Source organism: Podarcis liolepis, assembly GCF_965112155.1.
Source record: "Podarcis liolepis genome assembly, chromosome: 1".
Lineage (NCBI taxonomy): Eukaryota > Metazoa > Chordata > Lepidosauria > Squamata > Lacertidae > Podarcis > Podarcis liolepis.
The window spans coordinates 51,226,070-51,241,140 of NC_139554.1; the positions used below are offsets into that span (position 1 = coordinate 51,226,070).

General features: G+C 45.3%; 1 protein-coding gene and 1 long non-coding RNA gene across 3 annotated transcripts in view; one reads left to right on the forward strand and one right to left on the reverse strand.

Moving 5' to 3' along the window:
* Positions 1-3,610, reverse strand: part of CREB3L1 (cAMP responsive element binding protein 3 like 1) — an 81,404-nt gene extending 77,794 nt beyond the window's left edge. The window contains exon 1 of one of the 2 annotated variants that reach the window (XR_014516833.1): positions 2,953-3,610. Coding sequence is in view for 1 of the 2 variants with exons in the window: in XM_083464664.1 (XP_083320790.1) it covers positions 2,953-3,060 (108 nt within the window). In the remaining variant the exon portion in view is untranslated. The remainder of the gene's footprint in view (positions 1-2,952) is intronic. The other variant, XM_083464664.1, reaches the window with a different exon arrangement.
* A 186-nt stretch (positions 3,611-3,796) lies between these two features.
* LOC310689140 lies at positions 3,797-12,023 on the forward strand. The gene is made up of 3 exons (XR_014517360.1): positions 3,797-4,087; positions 9,485-9,653; positions 9,753-12,023. It is a non-coding gene; the product is annotated as an uncharacterized lncRNA (long non-coding RNA).
* The last annotated feature ends 3,048 nt before the right edge of the window (positions 12,024-15,071 follow it).

Below are 15,071 nucleotides of genomic sequence, written 5' to 3' on the forward strand. Positions count from 1 at the left end.
AGGTAAACAGCGTTCCGTGTGCTGCGCTGGCTCGCCAGATGCAGCCACGTGACCTGGAAGTGTCTGCGGACAGCGCTGGCTCCCAGCCTATAGAGTGAGATGAGCACACAACCCTAGAGTCTGGCAAGACTGGCCCGAACGGGAAGGGGTACCTTTACCTTTAATACAATTATCTACTATAGTAGTTATTGATACATGCTTTGTCAGTACAACCCCACTGGGCAAGAGGGGAGAAACCATTGGCTTCAAGTTGCTATTAAGCTAGATACCATATGCTAGATACCATTGCCCTACACACCAGGGCAATGTAGGTTATCAATAGTGGAAAACAAAATTGTGGCATCCCTCACTGCACAAGGACATGGAAAGTGGCCTTACATCAGGTCAAACTATTTGTTCACCCAGCCCAGTATTGCTCCCCCTGACTGGCAGCAATTCTCACACTATCTACTACCATGTCCTTTTTGGTAACTGGAGATGCCAAGGACAGAACCTGGGAACTTTTTGCATGCAGGGCATGGCCATTGAGGGACAGCCCCTCCCTGAATCTCTTGCTTATGGAATAGGATATCTTCTTTGGTGATCGCTCGTAGCCGAGTCTTCTATAAACACGGTTTTAACAACGAGTCCGTAAGTGACTGTGGAGGCCAATTCTGGATCCACACGTCCTTCCACAGTGGGGACATTGGTTTCCAGGTGGGAGTTGATCACGGTGTGGATTTGCCAGGCGTGCCTTCCTCTTAGCACGTTTCTCCCTTGTGTCCTGAGTTTGAGTGTCTTCAAAGCCCATAATACCTTTGGTAAAGGCTGTTCTCCAACTGGAGCGCTCGCAGGCCAGTGTTTCCCAGTTGTCAGTGTTTATACTACTTTTTTTAGATTTGCCTTGAGAGAGTCTTTAAACCTCTTTCGTTGACCACCAGCATTACGCTTTCCATTTTTAAGTTTGGAATAGGGTAGTTGCTTTGGAAGACGATCATCAGGCATCTGCACAACATGACCAGTCTAACGAAGTTGATGTTGAACAATCATTGCTTCAGCACTGGTGATCTTAGGATATAAGACACCCAGGGCAGGAACAAAGCTTCAGAGAGTGAAAAAGATTCCTAAAATAAAATTTGACATTACGGAAAGGTGGCCCTGGTATATAACATATGGGAAACTGCATGCCCCAGTCTACAACAGGATGCTATTTCAGTTTCCAGTCGAGGAGACAAGTTTCACCCAAAGGTTCAAAGGCCTTGTGTTGTATATATTCAATATCAGACGCTTTGCTGAGGCCCTATAAGGGTTTCTGTATTCATGTGTGAGATTTTTTTGTGGGTTCCCACCCACCAAATATATAAGACCCCGCCCCCCATACTTCTGGAGAAACTCTTCAGACTACAGTTAAGATGGGCTTAGACAAGATGAAGCTTTCAGAAGATCATATTCCTTTATTCTAGAGTCATATTCCTTTATTCTAGAGTGATTAACCTGTAATAATTAAAATTTATTTTTATTTATTACCGCCCTTCATCCAAAAATCACAAGGTGGTCACAGCATAAAGATGCAAAATGAGAACACAAAATACATAATGAACCAAAAACAAACCAATACCCCCACCACATTATTACCCTTCACTGTTGTTATAGTAACATGCCGATTTGGATTACCAGTGCATACATAAGCATAGACAGAAGCAGGAAATCCACCACAGATTCCTCAGGAAGTCTAATAGCAGCTCAGGTGGGACTTTGGATTTAGACAGGGTAAACAGCACAGAGGGGAGGCTTTAAACCCCACTACCACCAATGCTTCTGCTCTGATCTAAATTGGAGCTCTCTCCCATGCTCACTGCTAGAGAGAATTCTCATCACAGATTTCCTGAATACACTGTGGCCCCTCAGAGGTAAAATTTGCCTCAACACCACAGACATTAGCCTGTGGTGCTAAGGTTCTGGCCTGATTTTTGACCTGATTTAAGGTTTTTGGGTCACTTTACTGAATATATTCACCTATTCACAACTTTAAGATTACATGGAACCCCACTGTTAAGTAAATGGACATACTAGTCCTACAATAGAATTTTTTAAAAAATGTGAATCAACTCTAAGACGTTCTATTACCATAGATAAGTCATCTAAGAATAGATTCACAACAACCATTTGTTGCATGGTGAGGTGAAATTTTGCACTCAGATCACAAGTTCCATCCATGTTCGCCTCCCAGCTGGCATGTTTTGAAGGGGCTGCTTCACCTATGCAAGATTATCTCCTGAAGACCACTGTGTCCCTTCAGATGTGGGTGGACTCCATCTCCCATCAGCCACACAGCCAATGGTCAGGGATGATGGGAGTGGGGATCCAACGACACCTGGAGGGCAAGGGGTCCCTCGCTGTTGCATCAAGTTGCATCAAATAGACATCACAAATCAAAGACCAGAGGTAACGTTTTCATCTTATGCCAGACACTGCATTTTAATAGAGACCCTTTGCTAGTCACCGAGCGTTGCGAAATCAAGTGATGTGCATCACGCCTTCGCGAATCAACGGGCGCTTTTTGAACCGTGCCGGCAAGGAACGGGGTGGAACGGCTGCTTACATTTACAGGGGACGAAACGCTCGTGTGAATGTGCATGTGACACGTGTTGCTGATCATATCCGGACTGGCATATTAAAATCGCGGTAGTAGTTCACAACAAGGGGCAGCCGGCTGCAGGCAAGCCAGGGGCATCCCGGGACACAGCTAAGGCTCCTTCCGACTTGCCCCCAGCCTACCTCCTCCTGCTCACCTACGAACCCTTCCCTTCCCCCCAGGGTCCAGAAGAGACCACCGAGAGGCCCTCAGACCTTCGGGCAAGGAAAGCCGCTTTACAAACCTACAACCACCAACCCCCCGTCTCTCTCTCTCTCTCTCTCTCTGGCCCGCACCCAGCAACCTCAAACGCCGTCCAGCCGCCGCTTCGCTCTTACCACATTGCTGAGAAAATCCGCTTCGTTTAAATCGCCCAGATCCAAGAAGCTGGAGGCTCCTCCGGGGAAGAGGCGCTCCGAAGGGAAGGGCTCTAGGATACTGTCCATGGTAGCGGAGGCGAGCCGAGCCGGAGGAGCCGTCGGGTGTGGGGAGCAAGGAAGCCGCTTCCTTCCCCTCCAGCGCTGCGGGACCTTCCCTTAAGGATCGCCCGGCGCTTCACTCCAGAGCAGCAACCCTGAGCGGCAGATCCCAAGGCGCTGGGCAGAGAAGGGCCATGCCTACGTCTTCCCTCGAGGGGAGCCTGTAATCCATGGGGAGGGAAAGAGGGAAGCAGGGGACGGGGGGGGGCTCCTTTTTCCCAGGGGGGGGCGAGCGAGTGGGGAGGGGAAAGACAATGGGGCTCAGAGGGGTGGGGCTGATGGGGGCCACTCTGGGAGGGGGTGGGAGGGAGAGGAGAGGAAGATGTGCAGGATCCGGGCTGAGAGGGAGCGGGGTGCGCGCGGAGGGAGGGAAGGATCGTGCAAGGGCTGAGGCAGCCTCCTGTGGGGACGGAAGGAGGGGCGCCTTCGCCTCCTCCGGGATCCCTGCCCAGCTGTCACAGTCACACTCCGCGCACCATCCCCAGGCTCAGACGCCTCTGCCCGGCCTCCCTGGACACGCCCCCTTCCTCCCTCATGAATATTGAACGCCCGGCCGAGGCAAGGCAGGAGCCTCCCGAAGCCGCGCCCACTGCCACCCCTGCCCAATGGGAGCTCGAGGGAGGAGCTTGGAGCCGGTCGCTCAGAGCGAGTCGCGCGGCAGCGCTCCGCTTCGGGCCGCGCGTTACCGTAAGTAGGGTAAGGGACGAGCAGCCGCTTCTGGGCAGCAACAGGCGGGAGAGATCGTCATGGCAGCGTCGACGGTGCGGGCTGACCAAGGCTAGCGGCTGCTCTCCCTCCGGGGAAGATGCCAGCTTCCAGCGCGCTTCGTAGCCGAGTTGACATTTCCCCTCGCCGAGAGGAAGCTCCCTTGCTTAGACTGAGTTAGACCGTTTGTCTGCATTGTCTGCTGTGGGGTTGAGCTGGGGACCCCCCCCCCGCTCTCTCTCTCTGCCCTTTGCAAAGGGGCCCAAGCAGGACTCTGGGTGTGCAGGAGGTAAAGACCGGGCACGCGCTCAGAATTTACACTGTACTCAGTACAATGTTATATATGTCTACCCAGAAGTAAGCCTTCGTGTTTACTCCCAGGAAAGTGGGTACAGAATGGCAGCCTAAGCTTTGGTTTAGAGTTGGTATTGGGACAGGGGGGACACGTCTTGTGTGCCTTAAGCAGTTGCATGGCAAGCAGGAATTCAACAGGTTAAGCCTTTCCTACTATGGAAATATAGTCATGGCAAAAGCTTCACCGTGACTTTCTTCCATGCCTTCAATGGAAGCCCTCACCCCCATGGCAGCCATTTTGTGATTTGTGCCCACAGCACTCTCAGAATTCAAAATGGTCCCCAAAAGGCGACCCTTGGCACAAGGGATGGATCCCATCAAATATCCCGTGGAAACGCAATCAGCTATGAAGCAGCCCAGCCATAGCTGCAGTGTTGATTGCACAGCAATTATGCTGATTTTTGAGATTTTCCTGAGTTTTGCAAACAGCTGTTTCAGGCACACACTTCCCAGCTCTTCCCATTGTCATCATCCAGAGGCAGACAGTTTCTTCTTTGGGGAACCAAGAAGCCCAGCAAATGGATGTAAAAGATTGTCCCATTGAGACACATGTGTGTGTGTTTTTATAGGGCAGTCTCTGGGACAGTTTCATGCTTGAAATAGCCAATGTTGCTATTGAGTGATAAGTCTGATTGTATGAAAAAGATCACAGATGTTTATCTCCGGTTCCTCCATAGCCAGAACTGGTACACCCATGAGGCAAGGCGAGGCAGCTGACTCAGGTGGTGGAAGTTCAAGAGACATAGCCCTGCCTGCCTCATTGCTTCTGCCACTGGTGGAATGCCTCCCTTCTGTTGAATTTCAGAGAGAGGGAGGTGTTTCGGTTCATGGTGTTACCTCCCTTCTTCCATACCCTGTGGAATGCCCCTCTCTTGCTGGGTTTTGACCAGTTGGGGGCATTCCACCGGTGGCAGAAGTGGGGAGCATATTCTCATTTTGCCTCAGGTGGCAAAGCAGGATGAGCTGCCCATGGCCAGTGTAATGCATGCCCCAGCTCTCTCGTAAGAGATCAATCTTCCAGAATATTTAGTATATTGGTGACACAGAAAGAAGAAAGTCTTCAATTGAATTACACCATTTCCTGAGGCGTAATATCTCCCATCAATTTCCTCATATCTCAAAGAAAATTGTATTAACTGCTGAATTCACAAAATATTCTTGACTATCATTATTTAAAAAGATGACTCTCAGAAGTCAGATAACTTAATTAAAGAGAGCCAATTTTCAATAAAGAGCCAGCTTATGATACTGCTGTGCGGAAATGGCCTTTTGAAATCATCTACCCTGTTTGTGGTCGGAGAAACTGGGAGGACCATTTCACTGCATTTCCCCAGGGTAAGGAGGAGGAATGGTCCCAGGTTGTTTTCAGTGTTAAGGCTCACCATTAGCAGAAATGCAGCTTCTTTCTTCTTTAGTGGGGAGACCTGCCTCTTCAAGTGGCAACAGCAGCAAATGCACTGGCAGCCTGTGCACTATTTTTGTGTCTTCCATAATGCCTGAGACTTAGCATCAATCTGGGAGTTTGGGGTTGTGGGGTTGGAATGGCAGCTGCCACAAAAGAAATGTTGGAAAAATTCTACAAGGTGGCCTTTTTCAGCAGAGGGGGGTTGAGATAGAAAAATCTCAGCTGTTTTCTCAGAAAAATGTCTTCTGAGAAATTCAGGTACAGTTATGAAAATGCAAGTGATTTCTTTGGCAAGCCTGGTCTTCTGACCTAGTCTTCTCCCTGATGTTAGTAGTCATCCGGGTATGCTTAGTGAGAAGAGATAGAGAATATGTTGATTTAGAAAACCCACATTTTGTAAGTTGAAAGAAGCAAGGAAATTTGTCTGTTGATTCCCTTCATGCTGCCAGTTACTCTGTCAATGCAGGTGGGCCTGTTTCCTGTAGTCCATCTAATCACTCTGTAATTAAAGATTCAAGTGCCATTTTAGACTTTCAGGAAGATTACAGGGCTTCATATAAATGGGATTATAGATCCTTGGCCAATCTCATCCTCTTTCAGATAGACATCTAGAAAACCTCTTAGAATAATCTTTTGGGGAAAGCTCAGCTTTCTGTAACACAGTAAAGTAGCCTTGCCTGCTGTAAGGGCTTTCATTTCATTGCAAAGGAGTCAAACAGTGTACAGCATGGACTGCAGTCTTGTAGTTAGCCTATGTGTGACGAAGGCTGAGGCATTGGGCAAGGTCTGTACGTCAGTAGCAGAGCACATACTTTGAATGCGGAAGGTTCCGGCTTTGAGCACCAACATCTTCAAGGAGGACTAAGGGGAAAAACTTGTCTGAAATCCTGTAAAGATCTTGCCAGTCAATAGACCACAGGAAGGAAACCTTTTCTAGGCTGAGGGCCACATTCTGGGGGCCTCATGCCAGGGTATTATCCTCAGTCATTCCACATACAAGAAGACTGCATGCTTATTATTGTCTTCCAAATGCCAGTTTAAAAAAAAAAAATCCCTTAGTTGGAGCCGGATTCAACTGCTTTCTATTTCCTGCTTCCTTGTTCGTTCTGTACATTTGCCAGTTATAAAAAACACCTGTTACCATACCCAAGAGAGCCAAAAGAGCAGTGAAATGAGGCATCGCACGAAAGCTTATGCCATAATAAATTAGTTAGTCTTTAAGGTGACACAAGCCTGTTATCACTAGTAGAGGAACTCTTAAAAGCTAGGGAGTTCACTTAGTTATTTTTTCATTGCAAAATATATATACAGTGGTACCTCGGGTTAAGAACTTAATTCGTTCTGTTCTTAACCTGAAACTGTTCTTAACCTGAGGTACCACTTTAGCTAATGGGGCCTCTCGCCACTGCCACACGATTTCTGTTCTCATCCTGAAGCAAAGTTCTTAACCCGAGGTACTATTTCTGGGTTAGTGGAGTCTGTAACCTGAAGTGTCTGTAACCCGAGATATCACTGTTTCAGTTTGCGTTTTTAATCTGAACTAATGATTGGATTGTGGTTCAAGTGCAGAGAGCATTCTGTGTGGACTGTGTGTTTTCAGCAGAGGCATGCATGTGCAAGGGAGAACATGTAAATCCTTTTTTGTTTCTCTGCTGCTCAGGCCTCTAAGCTAGCTTGCGGGGAACAAGAGAGCGAGAAAATAAAAATATAAATTACAGCTCTGTCTATAGATGCGTCCCATCAATGCTGAGGCTTAATGAGCAACCTCAGGCTATGCCGGAAACAAAAGGGAAATCACAAGCCGGGAGTCTATGTAAAGTTTCTATCCGTTTTGGTCTTTGATATCACTCCAGATCAGAGCAGCAAAGACCAGCAGAGGAATCCTATCCACCAGCTAGATGGGCATCTCCTCCCTACTATATTCTGTATATGTGCTCAGCCCATGATGGGAGGAGGAAAGTACAAAATTTATGGATTGAAGATGACAGATACACCCCTATCATGTCTTGAGGTCCCGGGCCCTAAGGAAGTCAGATTATCCTCCACCAGGGCCAGGGCTTTCTAAGTGATGGCTCCGACCTGGTGGAATGCTCTCTCCCAAGAGACCAGGGCCCTGCAGGATTTAACTTCCTTCTGCTGGGCCTGTAAGACAGAACTATTCCACCTGGCTTTCAATTTGAACTTAGCCTGATCTTTTATTCCCCTTCCTTCCCTCCCTTTCCCCTTTTTATTAAGATTACCTGCTCTGGGATCCCACAGCTAATTCTCCCCTGGTCTCCTCACTGGCCCAAATAGGACTAATTTAGCCAGCTAGCCCTGGTGATCATCTATTGGATGGATTTTCCCCCTAAATTGATTTTTGAATTTTGAATTTATTGTTATTCACGTTTTATACTGTATTTTATGCTATTTTTGTTGCATCAATTAAGTGTTTTAAATTTGTTGTTAGCTGCCCTGAGCCCGGGTTTCTGAACCAGGAAGGGCGGGGTATAAATAAATTATTATTATTATTATTATTATTATTATTATTATTATTATTATTACCCTACCAGTAGGCACCAATCACCTACTCTGCTGGCAACAGTACCCACAATGTTAGCTCACACATGGAAAGAGCCAATGAACTTGGGTCAACATGGATACATCCCTGCATCAACACACATGCAAAATGACACCTCAGCATTTTCAGTCACTCAAGCATCCCTGCAGGAGCTAGTGTGGTGTAGTGGTTAAGAGCGGTAGTCTCGTAATCTGGTGAACCGGGTTCGCGCCTCCGCTCCTCCACATGCAGCTACTGGGTGACCTTGGGCCAGTCACACTTCTCTGAAGTCTCTCAGCCCCACTCACCTCACAGAGTGTTTGTTGTGGGGGAGGAAGGGAAAGGAGATTGTTAGCCGCTTTGAGACTCCTGAACGGGAGTGAAAGGCGGGATATCAAATCCAAACTCTTCTTCTTCTTCTTCTGCAGGCAGGGGTTTTAATTCCCTCACAAATACAGTTTTAGATTTCAACACACAAAGGGGAAGAAGGAATGGTTCTCTGGGCCGGGTACCTGCAGAGGTAAACACAGCTGTCCTGGGACAAGGGATCAAGACAAGGGTTTCTCACCCAGCGAGGGGAACACTCATATAAGCAGCTAAAGGGGAGGAGTCAGGATCAATGATATTGACAGCAGCATCCAGTGGCTCGCTCCGCAAGGATGTGAAACAGGCAATGGGAGGTTGAGCCTTACTATGGGTGAATGCCCTCACTTACCTTTGCATGCCTGGGGGAAAATGAATAATGCCATTGGCAAGGAGAGGGTTTTTGTCCACAGTGCAAACTCAACAGCACAGCTCTCTAACTAACCACTCAGCCACAGTGAGATGGGGCATATTTCTTTCTTTCCATCCTAAACCACAAGACCCAGTTGTTACCAGGAGACCCAGCCTTGCAGCTTCCATTTTGGGTATCTCCCCCTCACCTTGACTCCAAAGTCTCCATTGCACCAGGATGGTAGAATAAGCTGAGATTTCAGCACCCATAACAAGCCCTTCAGCAGACAGACTCAACGAGAAGACCGCACCCTAAAAGGAAAGATATCTGAATTATCATTTTCTTGTTTTAAATGTAAAACTCAGCAGAACTTGCTTCATATTTTCTGTTGGCCATCCCTTCAAATTGTAAGCTTTTCCTTTCGCAGCTGTGTTCATAAGACATCTACTCCCCCACCCATCCCATACAAAAATTTAAAGTCTTCAGAAACTAATCCTATACTTGTCTATCCAGAAGTACCGGTAAGTCCCAAGTGAATTCGATGGAACTCACTCTCTGCTAAGTGTGTATAGGAGTGCAGCCTATATGTATTTGTATTTAGTTGTGTGCCTTTTAAAAAAAAACCTAAAAAAACATTTCATAAAGTAATTTTTAACTTTTCTGTGGTCCTTAGGAAGAAAATATACTTTTGAGCCCAGGATTTTCCATGCTTGCTTTGGGCCAGGGAACTGAACTGTAACAAAAATGGAGAAAAGACCCAGAAAGCTTGTGTAAATTGGAACCAAACCAGAGACATAATTTCTTGTACATATTGGGTCCAAGTTGGAACTCAGCAACAGAAGGTATTTTCAGGTTTCCAGTTAAATTAATGGTCTGGCTTTTTGAAAAATGTTAATATAGTTTGATTTTTTTTAATTGCCATGATGTTTTAATTCCAAAAGGATGCTACAAAGAAACATACCAGCATGTTACTAACTACAATAAAAAGCTCCGCCCGCCCCACCCTCAAAAACAACACTCTAGGATGAGGAAGGTAGCCAGGCTATGCATAAGATAGTCTTTCCATCTGCATGCCAGATGTTGGAACTAATAGCCCCACCCCCAAAATCACCAAAAGTAGTGCATCTTTTTAAATAGAATTTTTGGGTGCTTCTTAATGTAGCCTGTTGTTAGATTCTAGCATGAGTTGTATGATTCAGCAAAGTTGCCTTGCTCATGCAAGGACTTTTGCTTGTGCAGCAGAACTTGCCCTCCCTCTCTTTCCCCAAAATCTGTTCTCAGGGTCTCCTAACCCTCCAGAGCAGATGGGGGGCAGCACAAGGCATCCAGGGAGAGGAGAGGAATGGAGAAGTGCCATTGCACTACGGGAAGTCCTTGTGCGTATGGGATCACTTTGTTGGATACAAGCCATTCTTTCTATGATCTCAGTTGCCCTTATTCAGCATCTGATTCCCTCTTCCAAATATTACACAGTTCTATCGTGTCTCTTTTTTAAAAGACCATATAGTGATGGAGAATTACCGTAGTATCTCTACACTCCCAGAGGGAACAGGTAGGATTTTCAACCTGGCCTTTGCATTGAAGGAAGTGCTGATGAAGACAGGAATGGCAGACCTTTCATATGTCACCAATGAAAGGGTGATGAGGTTATTTGGGGAAACTAATGTGTTTTAAATGTGTGGTGTTCATCCAACCTACAATTCTCTTCATTCTTCTAAACATTGTTTATGACAGCTGGCACTGATGGGGAGTCTCACAACAACTGGAGGGTCACAGATTGCCCATTCCTGCCACAAAACCCCCAAAGCACCATTTTAAGCCAATAAATCTATAGTGATCTTCCCCAAGGAATCCTGGTGTTGAAATGATGTGATGGAGGACTCCAGTCCTTGACAAAGAACTTTTCTATGGAGGGAAATGATGGCATCTACAAGGGCTAAACTTTGCACATGAACAGAGAAGTTGTGTGCTGTTCTAAGCAGACCGTATTCTTTCATAGCTGTCCTTAGATGGCCTGATAAAAATAGCTCTATCACTTCTTTGGAGAGTAAATTTGTAAAAAGAGGTTGAACGCCTCCACAGCATAAATAAAAAGCAGCAAACCAGTCATGTTTCATCATCCTCCTCCCAGTTCAAATAACATTGTTTTAGTCCCTGGCAGCCTCACCCCATGGTAGGTAATTACAGACTTTAACTTGGGGAAAACAGAGACGAAGTGGAGGAAACCCTCATTAGAAAATCATTTTTCAAACAGAAACCCCCAAATGTAATGTCTGCGGCAGCATGCCAGAGCCGCCACAACTCATCAGAACAAAGCTTGTGCTTACTCTGTGATAAGGGGGTGAAGTGTTAAAGAGAGATTTCATAGGATCACTTTGTTAAAGTTGTTCTGGGGAGGGGAGGGCTTTGGGAGAATTACAGTGCTTTCAATAATAAAGAATGCTCTCTCTTTTCCCTTTTTCATCCTCACTTACTCTTCCTATATGGGCAGAGCACTCCTATATAGATATTATGCACCACCACCTCAGAACTAAAAGGGAGGGGTGCACCCAGACCCTCTTTCTATGCTAGGGGTGAAGAAACTGTGGTCCTCCAAATACTGTACTCCAGCTCCCACCATCCATGTCTGTTGGCCATGCTGACTGGAGCTGATGGGAATTGAGGCCTACAGCATCCCGAGGGCCCCTGGTTCCCCACCCACCCCTGTTCTATGCAGCTGTGCTTCCAACCTGTGGATCTGCCACTATAATGTTTAGTTTAGCTCTGCGAAAGCTTCAGGCTATGATTCTCAGGATTTTGATTTCTGTTGCCACATCTGAAGCAGTCGAAGAAACCTCCAAATTGCTCTTCACAAAGAGCGTTGTTCACTCCAATTACATTGGGCCTAATGAACTCTCGATCTCTGATGTTTTTTCTTTCTTTATTTTTTATTCACCTCTGATGTTCTTCACTAGCTTTAGCTTATGGGTTTTTTCTTCTGTTTTTTCATCGTTCCTCTCCCCCACCCCCACCGCCAATCCACACACACCTCCTCACATTTGGGGGAGCCCAAATGACACGGGCTTAATTTCTGCCTTTAGAACTTCTGCTTAGGAATAACAGGGGTAGGACGGTTTAATCAGATTTTCATTTCTGTGTAGTGCACTGGCTGAATTTTAATCTTCTTTTCTCACTTCACAGAAGGGAGCCGAGAAAAAGGTTTTTTTTACCTCCTGGCCTTGCCATTCAGATATGTTGACATTTCCATTTGGTCTTTCCTCTGATGCAGAGTTTTGACGTCAGGTGGGCTGGTTAATAGCTTGAAGTGTATATGACTCACTCAGCAGTGGGGTGTGCAATGGGATTTGTAGCATGGCCTTTCCTCTTTCGTATTGCTTGTTAGGGCTGTGTGTGTGTGGTTTTTTAAAAAATAAATAAATAGCATGAAACCTGATTCACAACTTGAGAGGAGGTGCAGCTCAGTTCAGGCTCTAATAGGCATCTCCATAGCAACTGGTTTTACAAGCATACTTGAAATGTCACTATTACAGCAAGCCCTCATCATTGTCCCTTTCGGTCGGCTTTGGCAAGCATCTGCTCCCTCTAGAAATCCATCTAGCCAATCAGGTCGCAGGACTCGCTTGGCTCAACCAAAACCCATTGCTACGCACTGGAGTTCAAGCTATGTTTTCTAAATCAAAGCAAATTGAGGTAGTTTCATATTGGATCGGACTTTTGTTTGTTTGTTTGTAAGGAGCGGTTATAAAGTGCCACTGTGAGGTTGGTGCTAGGTGCCTTACATAAAACCGTAGCAAATGCTGTTTTTAGGTAGCAAGTTGATCATGTTGAATTAGCTTGCTGCGTTGTTGCTAGGCGAAAGTGGAAGTTTTTACATGGTTCCCATGTAAGAATGCATGCTAAGCATTGTGGTTACATCAAGACTGGATTACTGCAATGCACACTATGTGAGGCTTCCCCAACGCTTGTTCCAGAAGCTGCAGTTAGTGAAGAATTCTGCAGCATGGTTGCTGGCAGGAGTGAAGCATTGTCAGCATATAACACCTGTTCTTGGAAATCTACACTGGTTTCCGGTTTTCTACCAGGCGTGGCAAGGTATTACTATTAGTAAATAAAGCCCTTAACAATTTAGGACTAGTTTATCTGTGAGATTGCATTGCCCCATATTGACTGCTTAGCTCTGTGGCACTGGTACTGTTACATGTGCTACAGAATACCTGTTCTGCAATAATATCTGTTCTGCATTTGTAAGAAATCAATCTCTCCCCCCCCCCTTTAAAAAATATTTTATTTTTCAGGTTTTTTATTAAAAAAAATACATTCGCACAAATTAATTTCATTTTCCAATAAAAAATGCATAATTTGACTTCCTTTCCCCTCCTTCTGTGGTTTCTTATGTTTTAATTTTCATTACTGCATCTGCCACTTAATTCCATTTATTAATTGTTCCCTATGTTTTCCTTAATAAATATATTCAGCTGCTTGTTTTACATTAATCCTGCTAATGAACTTAGTTGTTTACAATATTTTTCAAATAATCCACAAATCTTTCCCATCCTTCGTTAAAAAGAAATCAGTCTTTTAGCACGGCAGCACCTACAGTTTGGAACGCCTTGCCATTTGACATCTGGCTTAAAAGAACGAAGCAAGGTTAAGCGTATGATAGCTCAAGCCTTGAGCACTCGCTGACAGCAGATCATGTAAAATATCCTATATTATTTTGAGGGGGAGGGACACTGTAAGGAAGCTTCATACTTGCAGATGTGACCCTAAAGCCAGCACTTCTGAAGGACATGTGCCTATGGAGGGTGTGGCCAAAGTGAAACATTGGCACAGCCAAAGTCAGTGTGTGTCAATCACACACATGGTCAGAAACACTGTGCAGATCAGCAAAGGATCAGACAGAACATTTTCCGCGTGCTGGGATGGACAGAGTGGATTAAACCTACAGGAAAGGAAGAAAAGGTTTACCCTGTTCTCAATTTCTCCCAAGTGAATAATAGTATTTATTGATACCAGGTCTTCACAAAGCAAAGCTATCGTAAGGAATAAAACATTATGACCTTTTTTTATTTTTTTGAGGTCAGAAACATGACAGTACCCCGGAGGCCCTTTTCAAAGATTCATGGCAGCAGAGAATAGCTGCTGGGAGAGAGCGTGTTAGCAATCTCTGCAGCTTATGACTTGCCTACTTTAAACAAACTTTAACAGCCAGGAGATGTTCCAGCTGAAGCGCTTGGTTGGAAATTCCATCCATCAGAGCAATTTTTCTCCTCCAGGCATGTACAGTTGATGTGGCAGCTTTGAACCTTGTCACGATGTTCCCCTCTGTTTTCCCCTCCCCAAGTTAAGTGATCGATACATGTGGATTTGTGGACCCTAAGCCTGGTTTGCACAGATCAGTGGTCCTGATATGAGAGCTTATATATGTAGCTTAGCTTTTTAGAAAGACCACCTCATAATTTCAGAACCTCGGTTAAAGAGTGTGTTGATCAGGACTGAGGACTGGCAGCAAGATAACAGTACATGTTTATATTCTACTCCTAAGCGTAGTCCAGTGCAGAGATAGGAATGTCTTAGCTATCTCAAAATGCAATGCCCCAGAAAGGCAAGGAATGCTAAATTGGATATATATCAGTGCAGCAAGTTCATGATTGCACAGATAATATTTATTATTGTTTGTTTATATTTCTATTATATTTTAAATTTTTAACTATTTATTAAAGCAATTTATATACTGCTTAACTACAATAGTGTCTAAGCAATTTACAGAGATACAGTAGAAAAAAAGAGAGGCATAACTATAAAACCAGTTGCTGGAAACTACAGGAGGAGAGAGTGCTCTTGCGCTCAAATTCTGCTTCCAGAGGCAACAGGTTGGCCACTGTGAGAACAGGATGCAATTGGCGTGATCCAGCAGACTCTTCTTATGTTCTTAAAATCAAATGCCAATTAAAATGCCTGCTGGAACAAAATCCAGTACTACACTGAATAATTATAACAACAGTAGTCTACCACTGCCTGTGAAGTATTGCATGGAATCAATGCAGCTGCACTTTTGGGAATAAGTCCCATTGGATTCAATAGGACTTATTTCTGAGTAGGCATGGTTCACTTTGCACTGTACAGGTATACAACTGTCTTGCTCATGAGCTTCCCTGTTTGGCCCTCCATGGAAAGGAGTATGCTGGACTAGGTGGGACTTGGGTTTGATCCGAAGAGCTCTGCCTATGTTCATATGGCAAACGGATGTACTTAGCCAA